This window comes from Microchirus variegatus (assembly GCF_963457635.1).
Source record: "Microchirus variegatus genome assembly, chromosome: 2".
In the NCBI taxonomy this organism is placed as follows: Eukaryota; Metazoa; Chordata; class Actinopteri; order Pleuronectiformes; family Soleidae; genus Microchirus; species Microchirus variegatus.
In genome coordinates, this window is record NC_139803.1 from 7,888,434 (window position 1) to 7,906,532 (window position 18,099).

Consider the following 18,099-nt stretch of genomic DNA (forward strand, 5'->3'; position numbering starts at 1 on the left):
TGCACTGGCAAACGATTATCTTCATTTCTATCGCATAAGAGATTCACTGCAGCCTCAGATTGTGATAAAAGCGTGACCATAAATACTGGCGTGCAAATTCCTTTTGTCTCTCCTCTGTGATTCTGACAGAAAACAGGGAGGATCTCACACTGCACAGCATGTTCTCTGAGGAGATGTTCTGTTTTTTACCCCAGCACATTGTGGTCAGTGGTCACATGCCTATACCCTGCCCCTACATTTTCTTTTAATCTGAATCAAGGCTCCTATGTTTGAAATGCAGACCCCAGTCTCCTCCTCTGATGTAGAGTAAGACGCTGCACATCAAATACAAAGCAATGATCAAAAGCTGAATCTGCTCGCTGACGCACTTACACACACACACACACACACGCTCACACCGCATGTAAATCAACCATTATTCATCATCATAATTGAAACCTGTAACGATCCTTTGTAAACACAATGAAACACGTGGCGAAATGAAAGGATGACAGTGAGCAACAGTGAGCGTGAGCACCCAAGATAGACAAGTGACTTCTGAGCAGTCTTAGCAACAGTGGGTTTGTGTTGTTAAAAACCCAGTTTTCATTCAGTCATTGTTTACATAATGCATGTTGCACAGTGAAAAACACTTTGCTCTGGATCAGTTTCAGACTTCCTGTGCATATCGATAACCTGCATTTTGGACGTTTTCAAACCAGGGAGATGCTGTTTCGACAGCCTCCTGAATCTTCGTCATTTACTCCATCCATTTTCGCGTCTCTTGATCTGTCAACCCTGTGGCTTATTTTAGATCGGTTGTTTTCCACATTAACATTTCATCAATCACTTTGGAAACAAGCTCATCTCGCGCTGCTTCCCTGGGCTGTTTTCCAAACCTGGCACGCCTCAGCACTTTGTTCGGCCTCATCACGACTGTCTGACCTGCTCGTGTTTAGTTTGTATCTTCGTGACTTCACATTGTATTTTTACCTAAATGTAATGCAGGTTATATTGTAGTTCGAGCCGTGCCAAGCCGAGGTGAGGCGTGGCAGGACCATGTAGAGGAAAAGCAGCAAACGTTGGCTTGTCAAATGTAAACAAAACTAAATCATACGAAGAGCTATTTTTAAGGAGCTGCAGTTGGTCATATGTCGGTCAGCATGTCTCTGGTAATGTGTGCCAAATGTGACGACATGTTTACCACCATTGTTTGAAAAGGACAGAGGCAGAGAGCTTAATCCATAGTAACATAACCCTCAGCTGCAGCACTGATGCACACTGAGGAATCGATGAGGAAACATGGATACAGGAGTCTTGTTTCATGACCAATCAAATGACGGCAGAATATCAGAGGGGGGGTTTGGTCTATTGTGGTTGTAAAAGCTATTCTTATACCTGCTAATAATGATGTTGACGATGATGATGAAAAAAACCTGTGTGCCAGCGAGGTTTGGATAAAAGCCTCCTTTAATTCCGGATAAAGCAGATGCAGAGTGCGTGTTTGATGTTTATGTCAAAGCTATCAGGGTAAAATAGATGAAGCCTCATGTTCACAGCACAATCAAAGACGTGTGTGTGGGGGGGGGGATTAATTTGTTGTTGTGGAAAGTTGGACAGGCAGCAGGTGGGTAAGACAGAGAGACCTTACACACACACACTAACCCTTTAATGGTTGTGTAACATTGGCTTCTCAGGCACATGACATTACATCATAGGTGCATTGTGTGATCATGTGATTATTAACCGCTCCATAACCTTGTGATACTCCAAATAATAACAGGCTGACTGAGCTCACATGCTTTGATTAAGAGAGACATTACATTTAATTACGTTATACTCATCACAGAGCTACAGATGTATAGTTTTTTTTAATTTTCAAACCTCAATCTGTCCCCTGTCCACCAATTAGCATCCATGACTGTGTCTCCAAGACACTTGAAACCATGACAACAGTGCTTTTCCCATTTGAAATCTTGAGCTCCATCTGCTGTTTACAAAGAGGAAGTCCATGCAGGAAGGATTTTTTATTTTAGTTTTCCTCAAATGTAAGGACCAATTTTGGGGGGAACGTGAGCAAGAAGCGAAAGTCCTTTTTGTTTGACACATTTACAGACAATAAGACACCACTATAGACGTGTATCTGTGGCTAAAACTCACCTACTGCCCTATTGTATTGCTGTAAAATGCCTCGTTATTGCATCATGCATAAGAAACCATAAAATTGGAAGCCATGGTACGCTACAGATTTCTACCTGGTTTTCTCTACATCACATAATACAGTATATCTAATGTTGACGCCTGTAATCATACAGCAACGTTGTGCTATTTCCACAGATCATTTCCAAATGAAATCGCTCCATTGTGTGGCCTGAATGGACATTTCTTTTATCAACAATCAAAATAGGAGTTTAGAGTCCTCTCTGTAAACAAAGAAACACCATATTAGGTAATACCCTGCAGGAGAATTGTAGTTCAAAGACAGAGATGTTTGTTTGTGATGGTCGCACACATATTGTGTTTGTTTTCTTAACTGTGGGAGTCAGACAGTTTCCCACCTCGCAGGACGGTGTCATTGACGTCATCTCTACACTGGCCCAGAAAAATCATTTCATACTCCAGACCTCACCCACAGCACTGTCCTCTCCTGCCAAATGAAAATACGCTGCCTGTGGGATTCATGTTCGTTGGTACTTATTGATTTTTATTTCAGAGTGTATGTAAAAGACTCTCTCCCAAGAATGTGTTCAAACACTTTATCAGTGGATACATTGGGAAGGGCACAGTCATTATCATTCGAGTTGCAGTGTGTGTGTGTATTTATGGGATGGGCTGCTTTATGTGGTTAATTTGATAAATGGGAGTGCATATTCTCTCTCTTTATTCCTTCCTGTGGCCTCGTGGACAAACAATGTTTCCCAGTGGAAACGCTGAATTAAGACGTTCTGTCTGTGCTCCATCACCAGCAGATAAAGTAACACGATAACAAAAGTGCGAGTCTGCAGCAGCCGCATCAGTGGCCTAACCCTAACCACAGCAACACAGCATTCAGTCAGCATGTTAACAAGGTTAGAAGAGTTTTGACGTTTTGAAAGTAATAGTGAAGTAAAATCACTCAAAAAATGGCTGCCCCCTAAATAAAATAAACTACATCAACAGGCTGCACACTTGAACGACTGCAGGGACACTCGCCCAGTCAGCTGTGTCATTCAATTAGCACAACTGCCTATGCAGATGTACAAGACAACGCAGCTCTAATGAGACGATTAGCTTGTACCATCTCAAAGCTTGTAGCTCCTCATTAGCTGCTGATGGCTGCAGCACCGCCCTAACACTCAGACTGGAGTCTTCCAGACACCAGAAGCAGCTTTCTGTGTTAAGACGTTAATGGGCGAGGCTGATGAGCAAGAGGAAAGAACCAAAACTTTGTAAAAAAGTAACTTTTACTCTGAGTACATGTTTAACAAGCTATATTAACATAGTTTCAAAGTCTCTCTAAAGCAGCTAAAGAGGGGAAAAGAACACTTGATATCTTCTCATAACCTTCCTCAGAATACATGTTTTATTTACCGCTGTTTGGTGTCAGAGGAAAACAGGACAACGTGGTGGGAAACAAAGAAAGAGAACCCCCCCTCACACAGTCCGTCTACCTCTCTTCTGTCTATTTAAAGTACCTGAGCTCAGCGGTCACACTCTCGTCCTGCCAATTTTAACTGGATCCAGGCATTTGTCCAAACGCTGTCAAACAAACATGGTGGCTCAGAACTGCAAAACAAACTAATATACTCCATGAACACGATAGGCTTTAAAATGTTGTTAATTCGTTAAAAAACCATGATGCGTTACAACGAGCTTCTGTGTTCTAATTACTCATATACCACATGATGTGACTGTGTTTGATATTATGACATTAGGGAGCATGCTTTTCATTACTGGACCCATAAAAGACAAATGTTCCAGCCTTTTGTTACGAGCCTTTTGTCCATGTGTGACCTACATTTTTCACAACAGTGGCTGCAGTCTCTCAGGGAAATGGTCAAGAGAATTGTTTTTAAGACAGATAAGACGGCACTGGGCAACTTCAGCGAGAACAAATGAGCGTCCTTTAATGAGCAGTGTCATTGAGGTCAATATTTGGAACAGTGAATGCTGTTTTTTTTGTCCTACAGAGGACGAGACAGTGAAGTTCTGGGAAGGTAATATTAGTTATTATTCTTACTTTTCATCTGCCCTCAGGTGAACGTTGTTATTTTTTCACTGATTGAGTCATGTGGATGAAACGCTGCATCCTCTGAATGCAGATGCTGTGAGTTCATCCAAATTAAAACACAGTGACTGCACAATTCTCTCTCGACACTGATGATTTTTTTACTCTACCTCAGCAAATATTAACAGAGCTATTTTTTAAAAAGTGACACAAAGGCAAGATTCTGGTGAGGCGATGAAATGTGCATTGCATTTTTATGTAGATGAAGTTGCAATGAAGCTCCCGCTGGTGTCTGTTCCTCCCTGTACGTGCCTTTTTCTCAGTAAGACAGTGAAGTACACTGTTACCATGACAACAGACGAAGTCAGTTTGGAGTCCATAAGCATAACGCTTACATGTCTATATATATATATATGTGTGTATAGTGTTCTGTGTGTGAAGAATGCAATGAGCAAAACATTTGACGTAAACAACAGCAGAGGCCACTCTTTCAAAATAAAGGCTCATTTTATTTTTAAACTGGCAGATGTTGGGCTTTCTTTCAGGCCTTTTTTATATTTATGAATGGGAAAACATTAAAGGCAGAGTTCATAACATTTAGGAGGGTTTGTTGGCCTATACAGGAAATCTTTTGGTTTTATTTTGGAACTCCTTATATGGACATTTGCATGATTATAGGTCATATCTTCAAAATGCAACTGTTTAGTCAAAGTTGTGATTCATTTTATTTGCAAATCTCTTTTAAAAACCGGGATTTTTTCCCCCCGTTTTTCTGTATTTTTGTTCATAAAAAAGAGCCAAGCGAACTTTGAACTGTGTCGTTTTTCCAAATTTCCAAATTTCTCAATTTCAATCCTTTTTATCCTCATATTGCACATTCTATTGTGTGAGATAATGAGAGGTGAACAGAGGAGTTATCTCTAACAATCTGAACCCTTCCATCACTAATTCTGACACACTGTGAGAAGAAAATATTGTTTACATCAAAAATAAAGAAAAATAAAATTCAGTTTCAGGAGATTATTTTGAATGTGTTTGCTGATCATTTGAGCTCCACATCTGCCTTTCATGTGCGCTGTCCACTTCCATTCCCTATGGATTATGTTTGTTTTTGCAGTTCTTCATCATATATACACAGTGCACCGTTATTCCCAGTCAAAGTGCACATGTTTGAATAATAGTTGTCCTAATACAGTTATTTCTAACCAGTGGTTGGTTGTTTGTACCTTTTGAGGCTCCAGCGCTCAGAGCCACTGACGTCACCATAAATAGCTGGCTAGCCAGTTGTTTTGGGAGAAGAAGAAAAGGGCTACAAGCGGAAGAAACACCGTATTTGGTGGCAGATAGTTTTTCGGTTTATGGTCCTGGTTTTTTAACACACTTTGAATTATGTCGACCCCGGCAAGGAGACGGCTTATGAGAGATTTTAAAAGGTACCGCTTTCGTTTTTAACTATCACTATTATCATTTTTTTCTGCTGTGCAGTCACCTCTTGTGTTTGTGTGTTGCTAGCCGCGTTAGCCTGCTAGCTTAGCGTTAGCTTTAGCGGCCGGTGTGAAAACGATACTGTATATTATGATTGAGTGGAGTTATAATGATGGTAAGTTGACGTTTTGCATGGTTTATGTCTGTGTTGGGCGTATGTGTGATTGACAGTCAGTATATGACACTGTATGTGTAATTTTATCGCTATTCGGAGAAAGCAGTTTGGCGTTATAATCTACTTTACCCACGGGGATAACGTTGGTCCTTTTGTCTTTATTTATTCTTCCCTGACTTTAGTGTTTTTGTCGTTGTATGATGTTGGCGCAGTTTCAGGTGAACTGACGTTGGGAAACAAATACAGCCGGATAAAGACAATGCATCATATCTTTTTGTCTTAGCATGGCTGGCCCTGATCAGAGGCAACACTGTTTGTGACAGTACTTATGTTTTATTTACTCGCTGCAGTAAACTGCAGCCTGTCGGATTTCATTTCAACAACATCCAACCTGCCTGCATTCAATGTAGTTTCAGTCGCCCTCGACAGCAACGTGGCTTTCAGGTGTTGCACAACCGGCGACTGAGCCCCCCAGGTGTCCCCCAAAAAATCTCTATTTTACTTGTTCCATACAGTTCATATAATTGTCACTGTAGTTTACATAGGTGTGTGGCAGGGGAACCAGAAGCAGGACATTTAACATGGCAAATAAATACATTATTAAGGACACATTCAAACAAGTTAAAGACCTGTAGCTCAGGTGTAATTATTTCCATTACGCACATTCAGTCTTTTGTTTTGGGATTGTGGCTGCAACCATAGGAATGTCATCATTTTCTTTGACATTAAGAGTTAGATCGGTTCTCTTGATCTTGAGAGTATTGATCCACATGGCCAAGTGGAAAGGGAACTTGGGTACCCCTGAGAAAGGTATCCAACCCCCATTGCACAGTGGCTGTCTGCTGCTCCTAGTTCGAGGAAGGTTTCTAGTCGAGGAAATTATAAAACAATAAAACAATAACCAATAACCAATTATAAAACAATAACCAAATTCTTTGAAACAGACACACGTTCTTTGTGAGAAACAAAGAACGTGTGTCTGTTTCAAAGAATTTGGTTATTGTTTTATAATTTCCATCGCCCCATCTGAGACCCACCTGCAGTACTGGTTTAGATGAACAGCAACAGAAACAACATTTGTATATGAGTAATGAATCGTGCTGTGAAGCTAAAAACAATAATAGGTTTTGGTTTCCTGGGAGAGTCACACCTGCCAAAGGGACTGTCTGTAATACCTGCTATCACCAATCTGTTGCCTTGTTCCATATCCTCTGCACCCCACAGTAGGCACTGTGTGTGAATGACACACACACCTGTCAAGTGGGGGAAAAAGATGCTGTTTCACTAAAGAAGAGCCATTGAGCTGGGGTGGATAAGGTGTCTCTGTAACTCTACTCTGCTGTACCATTCCCCAGGTGTAAAACTGTAACGCACTGATGAGAGGAGAACACAATAGCACTGGATCCCTGGATCAGCATGTGCGTCCATGCCAATGCTGGCTCATTGAACTCATCAGCCCTGTGCGATATTGCCCAACCGGCTTTGTTTGAACTCTTAACTCGTATTATTTGCACAATGTTTCTTGAAAATGGCGTTATGTTTGTTATGTTTGTTATGCGTTATGTTTGGCAAGCAGCATGTTCAGTGAGATATTTTTGGCTCGGTACTTTGTACACTGGTGTTAAACTGTAGTGCCGCCCAAAATATATTTTTCTTTAAAATAAGTGTATGTAAGAGCAAGACGGTGTTCCATCAAGGGAGAGGCACAATTATGCGTCTGTTTGTGTAACTGCATACATTCTTGGTACTCAAATACCTGTTTTCTGCTTTGTTGTTGGAGTAAAATGGTCATTGCTGCAGTTACTACCACGGTTCTTCAACTACGTGTTTGGTGCAGCCGTGAAAAGGACTAACCCCTAATAGTGCTGTCCATTACCTATTCAGTCTGACCTCTCCGGACTTGTGAACTATCACTTCCATGTAGAATACAGTCACTGTGTAGTGGAGCATCAGTTCACCAGCAGAGAGCTCCGGCAGATTGCTGTAAATGAGGTTAATTGCAGTGGGTCTGTCTGCAGCAAGGGATGTAGAAATAGATCTACACTCGCACACATACACAGAAAATCAGCTTAGCTTGTTTTACACATGCACAATCTATATACTTTTATACCAGCCAGGGGATTGTAGTCCTACATAGTCTGTGGTGACTCTTATCCAGGCTTGACCTGCCATGCATTTGTGATCTGAAGACCCGTCATGGCAACAGTGTTGTCTGATTACATGGCTGCCTTTTAATTGTCACGTAAGAGCAATAAACCAGAAACCTGTTTCACATTCAACACTTACTAATAGTTTCAGAGACTTTATTTACACTGTTGACCTATGACACGTGTTTTGATTTGATGACAGCTTTGTTGCTAGGGAGTTGTTGCTGTGGCATTTTTTTGTAGTCAGTCAAACTGCTCTAGGCAGTTTTCATTGTGAAGCTCGAACAAATGCTCATTTAAAATAGTCTGTGTGTGTGTTTTGGCATGTGCAATAATTCATTCTGGCTGCAGAATGTGGAAAATACAGATAAACGCCCATGTTGTGTTTCTGAATTGTCTGTTTGTACATTCAGCAATGACTTGAATGCACATAAATAGAAAAAATCTATATTTTGATGATGTGTTCTTCATTCAAAAAAACCCAGAATTGATTGTGTGTTGCTCAAATAATTTTTTTATGCCTTTCCCTCATTGAAAACCACCCCTGTCACATAATTAATACCCATCTGTGTTCAAAGATGTACATTTATAGATATACTGATAATTGATAAAGGAATATTAATGGGCCTCGGTATCTGTCCATATCTATGGATTAGAAGTAATTTCAGGTGAAGGTCGACTTGGTTGACTTATGATACTGTACTGCATTGATTCAGATAAGTGCTCATGGTACAGGTTATGTAAACTTACGAACCGCATGCAGGGTGGACACTGTGCACAAGATCCTGCAAGCCTGGCTGCTGTCTGCAGTCACATTGATACAGTGATTTATGTTTATAAATTATAATTATCCTGCTGTCATGGTGATAATTAAAAACCTCATGCTCTCACCCAGCCACTTGTTTGTCTTTTTCTGTCACTAATGCTCTCTATCTTTCATTTCTATATTTTCTGTATGCATTGCTTCCTTCTCTCTCTGCTGCTTTTGTCCTTCCTTGTTTGAGATGTTTCCCTCTGGTCTTTCTCTTACCATGTCTCTCTTTTCCCTCTCTGCCTAACCCAGACTTCAAGAAGATCCTCCCACCGGTGTGAGTGGAGCGCCATCAGAGAACAACATCATGCTTTGGAACGCTGTTATTTTTGGGTGAGTCATAAGCTCTAAATCCAACCCCACCCCAACTATCTTTACAGTGCCACCGTGATATGCACGTTCCCCTGTAGAGCTGCAATCGTTTGAAGTTTAAATGAATCTCTTACTATTCTTACGATTGGATTAAATTTATTAAATAAATACACAAACAAGTGTGTTTTGTAATAAAGCTTTTTCAGCTTATTAACTGTAAGTAGTTTATTTGCTCCATATAATAAAGAAAGCATTAAAACTGAAAAGATGAATTGATGAAAATATTCTTTAGTTGCAAACCTTTTGGTGTGTCATTTTTAAAGTGGGTTTAATTTAGAAAAAAGAGGTGACAAGCTTCATATGAGTGGTATAATGTTGAAAGGTCACAAGTAAAGTATGCAAACAAACTGAATGGATGAAGGCAGCTGTAGACATTTATTTTGAATAAAAATAAAAATTGACTTGCTATAAACTTCATCACTTCATTCAAAGTGAAAGCTGCCCAGAACATGAAGGCAGCTGCTCTTATTGGCTCTTTTACACTCTGAATAACGGAGGAGCCTTTGTCGAGCGTGTCCTTTTGAAGTTTATATGATCACAATCGTGTTTTCGACAAATCATCTTATTGATAGCAGGGTGAAGAATTTTAAAGTGTGATACTAATTTTATTTTTCTCTCTCTCTCCCTCTATGTGTTTGGCAGGCCTGTGGGAACACCATTTGAAGATGGTGAGTTGTCCGTTTTTTTGATTTATCTCGTCCATAAAGTGCACACTCTGCGGGAGCACATTTTTATTTCAGCCCTGGTTTGATTTAACTTTCTCCTGTGCTGTTATTGCTGTGGAGTTGCATTATTCAGTCCATCTGTTACAGCCTGCTTGGCAGTGTTTTGTTGATTAAAAAAACATGGACGCCAAACGGCTCAGGGTGATGTGGGTTATGCACCCAAGCAATCGATGTGACTGGACATTAAACACACACACACTGGACACACAACATCCCTGCACCCACAGATACATGCTTTTCAACCAGCCCTAAATCAACAGGTTATTAAAGGGTGTTTTTTTTCAGCTTATAAACGTCGTTTGGCTGCACTTTCATTGTACCTGTGCACTGACAATAAGTGCTTTGTATTTTAACTTATTTAAATGTAATACATCGAGAGCTGGAACTGTTCTACCCCTTATGTTTTGTGCAGTTTAGTGATATCAGAATCAATCTCACATTATTGATTTGATATATTCTGCACAATCAAATACACAAATAATGACAAATATGTTCCATCATTGCCACTGAGTGGCTGAACAGTTGTGCGTGTGTTCAGATTGTAATAAACACTTTAAATAGGGGCAACACTCCCACATTTTTACTCGTACACTTAATGTTTTGTGCTTCTTTTAACGTCTGACTCAGTGTTTATAGTCTTCTCCTGTTAGTCATCTGTCTTATTATGATTCTCCTCGACATCTGCACATCTGTGAGGCATTAGCTTCTCCTTCTAATCGAGCCTGTTGTATTTTTGGTATCATAATTGTTTCTCCTCGAACCTTCACACCGGTGCTCTCCTTACAAAATGACTTGTGTGCACCCCCTCAACGCACTCTCTCTCCATTTTTATGTCTCCCTCTCTCTGCAGGAACATTTAAGCTTCTGATAGAGTTTTCAGAGGAATACCCAAACAAGCCTCCTACAGTTCGATTTGTGTCCAGAATGTTTCATCCAAATGGTAAGTGTTACAAAAGATGTACTCGCACTCACACACTCACTGAATTCAAACCATGCTTCTCTGGAAAATGGACAAAAATGTCGGCACTCGCTTTGTCCAAACCCGTCATTCCACAGTTTTCATTCTTTTGTGTATGACACACGAGAATTCTTGAACGTGGAATGTAGCACAGTTTGTGCCTCCTTTATGTTCACTGCTTAGATCAAGTTCCTCCTCATTCAAACCGTTTCCTCTCATTCAACGTCTTTCTCAGTCCACAATAGAATACAGTTTATTAGGTCACATTGGGATGACTTTGCAATTCAAAGAATTTCTGTTTATTTGTATGAGTAAAATGACACCGAGTTCACTGAGTTCAGTATGTTTTACTCTGTGTCACAGGCTCATCTGTTTGATAGATTCCATATGTGTAAATGTATGACACTGATTTGTCCTAAATGTATTCTCTCTATCTCTCTCTATTCTCCAGTTTATGCTGATGGCAGTATATGTTTAGACATCCTTCAGAATCGCTGGAGCCCCACATATGATGTTTCATCCATACTCACTTCTATCCAGGTTGGTTGTTAAGATTGTCTTTAACTATTTATCTGTGCCGATTTAAACACCGGTGCACTGTGTGTTGTTAAATGCATTGAACAGTCTTATCTGAACAACTAAAACAGAAGCTCGTCAAACGTGACATCCTATACAGATTTGAAGCACAGCATATTGCGGTAAATAAATAAGTAGTTAAATAAGTAGTAGTAAGACTTTTGCCGTTTTTCTGTCTTCTCTGGGCTTCTCCTGATTTCCACCCACAGTCCAAAGACACTCAGAGGTGAATTGGAGTGTGAGAGTGAACAGTTGTTTCTCTGTCTCTGTGTTTGTCCTGTGATGGACTGGGCAACATGTCCAGGGTGTGACCCTGTATCCTTGGCATTCTGTGTGCGTTCCCCGCACTGGCAGCCATGTTTTCGCTGAGCTTGTGCCTGCCCCGTCTCCTGCGGGTTCTCTCGGCACAGGAAGTGCCACAGAGCGCAGGCAGCTTTAAAAAGAAACCACCCCCAGAGATGAGATTACAATAAAAAAGGTGAATGTTTTTGTTGTTTTCCACAGTCATTGCTGGATGAGCCAAACCCAAACAGTCCTGCCAACAGTCAGGCCGCACAGCTCTATCAGGAAAACAAGAGGGAGTATGAGAAGAGAGTGACGGCCATTGTGGAGCAGAGCTGGGTGGACGTCTGAGCTTTCCTCACTCTTTCCTCCCTTCCTTTCTCTCACCCTGTCTTCATCATCCCCATCACTTCAGTCTCCTTTTTTTACCTCATCTAAAAAATAAAAAAAACAACTATATATCTGAAGAACTCAAGTGCCACCCTGTGAAAAAAAATGAATGAAAAACCTCCAGAGAACAACCAAACCAGAATGGACATTAACTTTGCTTGCCAATACATTTGAGGAAAACGAGGGAGGGATATCAGTCTTTTATTTGTTTTTGTCCTTTTTATTTGACTTTTTTTATTGCATGATGTGAAATAAGTTATTGCTAACAGAATTTGTAATATATCTTTGTTGTTTGGATGGATTTTAGTTGGACTGTTAGTGTTTTTGAGTTCACGTTTTTGTTGTTTTTCTTTGTTCCTTTTTGTAAGGTCTGCTGGTTTTGAGTCGTGAAAGAATCCAGAAAATGCCTTCTCAGAGTTGGTATCACTGATATTCAAGTTTTAGTAATGCAGCTGACGATAAAGAACAATTCCCAATCTGTTCTAGCATATCTCTTTATTATTTTAAGACGCCGTAGGTTTTTGGGCTCACAGACGTTACCGGCTGCAGCAGTGCCAGGTGAATCATGTCGCTCCGTTTTGCGCCAGCTCTGAGCTTTTATTTGAATAATTTCTTCTCTGAGTTGGAAGATGACAGAATTAGAGAGTTTTAAGAAAGGAAATATTTACAAAGATATGTGACATAGAAAAGATAGCTGGACTAAGGAAGTGTTCAATCAGTTTTAATCTTTCTTAGGTCACCTAAAGGACTTTGTCATTCTTAAAACCTTTTCAATGTGTATGTAGAACATGTGTCTGTGAGCTAAGGTTGGGTTATGCTCTGGGTTGATAAACATACTTATCTTTAGCTTCATGTTCTCTTTTATTCCACATATTTTCTGTCATTCAGCTCGTGTTGTGCCCACCTGGTTTTCTATTTCCACTGCTGTGCTGCCAGTGACGTGTGTCATCCTGAATTAAATGTCAGGTGTTTTTAATCCTTTTTTTTTTTTAAATGACACAGTTGATGTGTAAAGTTTCAGATGGGATGAGAGAGAGAGCATCACATTTATTTTTTCTTTGCTCTAAAAGGATAGCAGTTGATCAGAGGATTGACAGAGCAGACCTTTCTCCAACAAAAAATGTTCTAATGCCTGCATTTGTTTACTTGTATGTGATACACAATTAAATAACCACCCGAGTATAAATTCATGACTTAATAACCCTGTCCAGCTAATAATAGTCCATGGAATACAGTCATCATGAAACACAGTTCCTCTCTTTCTGAGACAGTAACGGTCATGTTGTGGTTAGTGACTTATATCACCTAATAATCAGATAGGATATGTTATAAAAAAAATTGTGAAATACGCAAAAAAAAAAGTGTATACTTATAATATGCTGTATAAACATAATAAAACACATTTTTCAGACTTTGAAACAAGATTGCCTCTTACTTTACAGTTGCTGGGGTTATTTGTGTAATTATTATTGTAATGTATAGTCTTTAAGTCACATTCCTACACAGCCTTTTTGTTTTAGTTAATATTTATGATCAAAGAAAGGTTTTCCTGAATTGTTAAACTTGACAAAAATGACAATACAATGCCATAAAGGAGAAAATGTGTACTTTATTCTACTGGAAACAGGAGATCCAGTGTCACCTTGATTTAAAAACAGTCTTTAAAAAGCTTAAAACAATTGCGTCGATCACCGTGTTAAAACATCTTCATACAATAAAAAAGTTGTTTCATAAAATAGCACTTATGAGGTTTACACTCAACATAGTGGGATGTTAAAAACAAAACAAACCACTGAAATGTGGTCCAGCGTGTTACAAGCACAGCCTGCACGTAGGAAACAGCAGAGTCCCATCGGCTTTGAATCAAAACAACCAGGAGAGACCACATGTCCGAGCTCGTCATCGACCCTGTGATGAAAAGACGTGTTTTAACCATCAAACATACACGCTTCTGTATGAGTTTGTATACGTGTTTGTGTGCGGTGTTCACAGACGCACCTGTTGCTTCTTCATGATCTCATCTCTCGTTTTGAAGACTGGCGCGTCCTCCACCACGATGCCCTCAGCCATTTCATTCACTTTCTCCAGGAGTTCTGTGCTGTACCTGAAGAATTAATCAGCAGGGGTTGAGTAAGTCAAGTCAATTTTATTTACACATTTATATATATATAGCCCAAAAGGGCTTTAAAATGCCAACATTATGAGAAATTCCAGGTTTGGTTGTTCTCTTTACGGACACAGGGGGCAACAGTGAGCCCAACGTGTGTGGAAATACAAGCGACGAAGAAGATTTATTACCCTAAACATAAAAACACACACTCGTATGTAAACTGCAAATGAAACCGGATATTAAATAAGGGGTTATGTAACTACAAGACAGTTAAGAAAGTTAAAACAACATATATATGTGTCAGATAAAGAGTTTGCCTGTGTTGAGTGTCCGTGTCCACTCACCGGCAGCCGAGGAAGACGTTGTTGGCCCAACACATGGACAGAGAGACCAGGCTGTCCATCTGCTCGAACTCGTAGTCGTCCATGTTCCGCAGGATGAACTCTCTTCTCGCCTGCCAGTGTTTCTCGCTCTCCCAGTAGCCTCGGAACGTCTCCACCTGGTCCGCTACAGCGCGGTTCTGCTGGATAAAATCATCTACGTCCATGGCCGACATGTTTGCTACACAACAAAAGGCTCCTTCCGCTTTTCAAAGCGGACGTTGAACAAGTAAGATCTAAGCGGGGTTTTTAAACAGCGCCACTGAATGGTGGGAGGGGAGAACTACAATTGACGTGATAGACTGATAGAGACTAGGATTTGGCCATTTATTCCTTATTTTATCTATGAATTAATTCAATTATTTCTGTCTTTATTCATTTATTAATGTATTATTTATTTATTTATGTATTTATTCCTTCTTTCTTTTATGTTTATGGTTTATGTCAAGCCTTTTTAACATTTAATTGTGACGTTATATATGTATGCTACTTATGTTTACGTTAACTTGAGTACATTTTTAGACCTGTACTTTCACAACTAAACGCCTAACCTTTAACCTTTAACCTAAACCCAATTCTAACACTAAAACCAAGCCACACTTTTTTGGAATAGTCTGCCCAGTGAGTTAAGGGAGTGTAATAGTCTTTCGATTAAAAAAAAAAACAGCTCAAAACCTGGATTAGGGACGATTACAATTGTAACTATACACCAAATATTTAAGTCCATGAACACACTTTTCTTTTATTGCTTTTTCCTGTTTTATTGTTTTTCTTTTCTTTCTGTATTTATACTGTATTTCTACGTTTAACTGTAATTAAGTGGGTGAGGTGAGGTGAGCAATATCTGTGTCTTTTGAGGCTATGCTCATATCTTTTAAAATTGCTGCTGCATTTTTTTTAATCAACTTTTGCATTTTAGAGGAACCCCAATTTTGAGGCACAACTCAAGGCCAGGGGGCCAGATGTGGCCCGCCACGTAATTTTATATAAATCTGTGTTAAAATAGGTCTATGCTGCTTTAAGGCGTGCGTTGACCATAAACTACATTTCCCACAATGCATGTCGATTGTGTTTCCCGCAGTGACGGAACCGGCACTAGATCGCAGTGTATAATTGTATATGCATCATGCAATGAGTGAAATTAAAAGGTGCCATATGTAAGAATGTGGCCAAAAACGGTTACTACATTCAAATTCAAAATACCGAGGTCTTTTATGTTTCGTTTTTTGACGTAACTGGCAACCCGTGGTCGCTCGGCAGATGAGACTCTACTGACTGCAATGATTGGTAGACGGTGGTAGGTGGCGCCACATGCTAAAACATGATTTCAAAACATAAACATGATTTGCAGTCTGCAAAATATTTTTTTTACAGCAAATATTTTGGCTGTACTGTTGTTGTTGGTGAGTTCAGTTTGTTATATGAACATTATTCCTGAGTCTCTGTGACATATTAAGAGGATTTTATGACCAGTTGCTTTAGGTTTATTACATAATGCACCTTTAATAAGCAATCAATACAGAAAGTTATTTAGCAATATGTTACGGAGTAGTTACCTTTATTTTACATTATATTTGGTTACATTCAGTTCCATTTATTCTGTATGACAGTTTGACACCCCTGTTTTAAGGGGTGACAGAACCAACTAATGTCCTCACTCTCACTCGCTTATAGGTTTGTATGTTTTTGGTCCTCACAAAGATACCCATACACTCTCTCTCTCTCTCTCACACACACACACATACAGACTCACACACCTGCTAAACCTAAGCCAGCTTCTGTCAGAGGTGTGGCCCCTAAAATGTGAAATGCTCATGCCTCAGACATTCTTCTTTCCTCATGAGTCTGAGTCCCAGCAGAAACACACACAAGTACACTCATAAAAATGCACTTTCACCTCCTCCTCCTCTCAAATTCCCCCCAGAAACCCCCCTCTCTCTCTCCCTGAGTGTTTTATATTTTGGCCGGCCTCCAAGTCACACAAGTCACCACTTTATTGAGTGAACTAACCCATTAAGTTTATGGCTTCTTCTTCTTCTTCTTCACTCCGCCTAAATCGTACACTGATGCTGAAATAATACACCGTGTTCCAGTCGACTCTGGCAGACGCAGCCGTTTTTGGATGAGTCACCTAATGTATGCTGACTCGGGAGAAAACTATAATTGGGAAAACACACAGACAACAGGTAGCCCTTTCTTTCAAAGCGAGTCCTGAGAGACTGTTAATGAGAGAGGCTTTGAGGCTCCGCCCTTTCTTTTTTTTATCTCTGTTCATCATTTTTATTACACTGTGTAGTGAATGGGGAATTGTGCTTTTGTCACGAAATTGAATTATTTTTCTGACAAAATCAATGCACATTCGCTCATTTCTCAATATCCATAAACACCAGTCGTGCAATAATAAAAAGTCTACATTTGACATTGCTGTGGCTTTTATTAGCCTACACATTTTAGGCTCACGACCTACGTGATAAATGTAGTCCGTCGTCCCGGGAGCCAAACTAATTAAAAACTAGTGCACTTGACATAAGGAATGCTGGAGCAGAAAAGGCCTGGCAGATAATTCTATGTCCTGAATACTGAGCTGCACTGTCGTATATATGTTTACATGCAGTCTCTGTTACAGGCCTGCAGTCACTGCTGTTGACATGGACGACGTAGCCGTGATACAGTGTCAGGTACTGTAATCCCTGCAGATTGTGGACGTCCACATGACTGTTTTTGTCTTCTTGTTGTTGTTGTTTCAGAATGAGAAGAACTTTATGAATCCTGGAGGGAAATGGCTTTGGTTACAGTTACTGCAACCAAGCAGAGACCAGAACTCGGAGTGATTCACTGCCTTTTAAAAGCTAAGTATACAAAGAATTATGTTTAATTATTACAGCTGTGTTATTATAATGCAAGAACTTAATCAAGAGACCTAGTTTAAAGGTTAAGGTTATAAAATAAAGCAAGTGTGTGTGTGTACATGTGATGGTGTGATGTCACCAACAAGTTGTAGAATTAACTTTAAGTTCCACAAGTAAATAAACTGTAATAATAATATATAATAATAAGAAAAAGCAGGACCCATGTTTGGTATTGTATCATTGTGAAAAGGTTTAATAGCAGTAAAAGACTTCTCAAATCAATCTAATCAGGGAATATTTGAGTCATTAAACTGTTGTGTTAAATAGAATCCACATATTTTTTGGTCCAAGTTTGGCATAAATGCTTCTGTAAATATATAGTTTTTCATTATTATTTTATATTCTACAGACAGAAAACCTCACGTCATCATGTAATCCTTCAACTTTCCTTGACCTAAAGGCTGTCGACAGCGTTCTTGTCCCATCAGGACACGACGACACATTAGCTGCAAATACTAATCGCTCTCAATTGATGCGTCTAATGATTTAATGAGTCTTCTTCACTCTGCCCCATCTGCTGCAGCCTGCAGAACAACACAAACACACACACACACACTGTACAAACCCCCCACTATTATTTGACCCAGAGCTTTACCTCCTTAACAAACAATGTGTGTGCATCTCATCAGCCAGGAAATTGCATTAGTGCACAT

General features: G+C 39.8%; 2 protein-coding genes across 2 annotated transcripts; one reads left to right on the forward strand and one right to left on the reverse strand.

Moving 5' to 3' along the window:
• The first annotated feature begins 5,486 nt into the window (after positions 1-5,486).
• On the forward strand, positions 5,487-13,390 carry ube2b (ubiquitin-conjugating enzyme E2B (RAD6 homolog)). The gene is made up of 6 exons (XM_083910645.1): positions 5,487-5,619; positions 8,997-9,077; positions 9,759-9,784; positions 10,692-10,781; positions 11,251-11,339; positions 11,880-13,390. Exons 1-6 carry the CDS (start codon positions 5,576-5,578, stop codon positions 12,006-12,008), a joined length of 459 nt encoding a protein of 152 aa, XP_083766771.1. The 5' UTR covers positions 5,487-5,575; the 3' UTR covers positions 12,009-13,390.
• Positions 13,391-13,712: 322 nt separating this feature from the next.
• On the reverse strand, positions 13,713-14,713 carry cdkn2aipnl (CDKN2A interacting protein N-terminal like; the record flags this gene model as incomplete). The annotated part of the gene is made up of 3 exons (XM_083903943.1): positions 13,713-13,955; positions 14,046-14,151; positions 14,502-14,713. The coding sequence occupies 3 exons, from the start codon at positions 14,711-14,713 to the stop codon at positions 13,947-13,949; spliced, it is 327 nt and encodes a 108-aa protein (XP_083760069.1). The 3' UTR covers positions 13,713-13,946.
• Between the last annotated feature and the right edge of the window lie 3,386 nt (positions 14,714-18,099).

Excerpts from the sequence above, each read along its gene's own strand:
- ube2b (XM_083910645.1), top strand. The coding sequence starts at position 5,576 with ATGTCGACCCCGGCAAGGAGACGGCTTATGAGAGATTTTAAAAG. Across the intron at positions 5,620-8,996 it reads CTTATGAGAGATTTTAAAAG|ACTTCAAGAAGATCCTCCCA; the intron begins GTACCGCTTTCG and ends TGCCTAACCCAG. Across the intron at positions 10,782-11,250 it reads CAGAATGTTTCATCCAAATG|TTTATGCTGATGGCAGTATA; the intron begins GTAAGTGTTACA and ends TCTATTCTCCAG.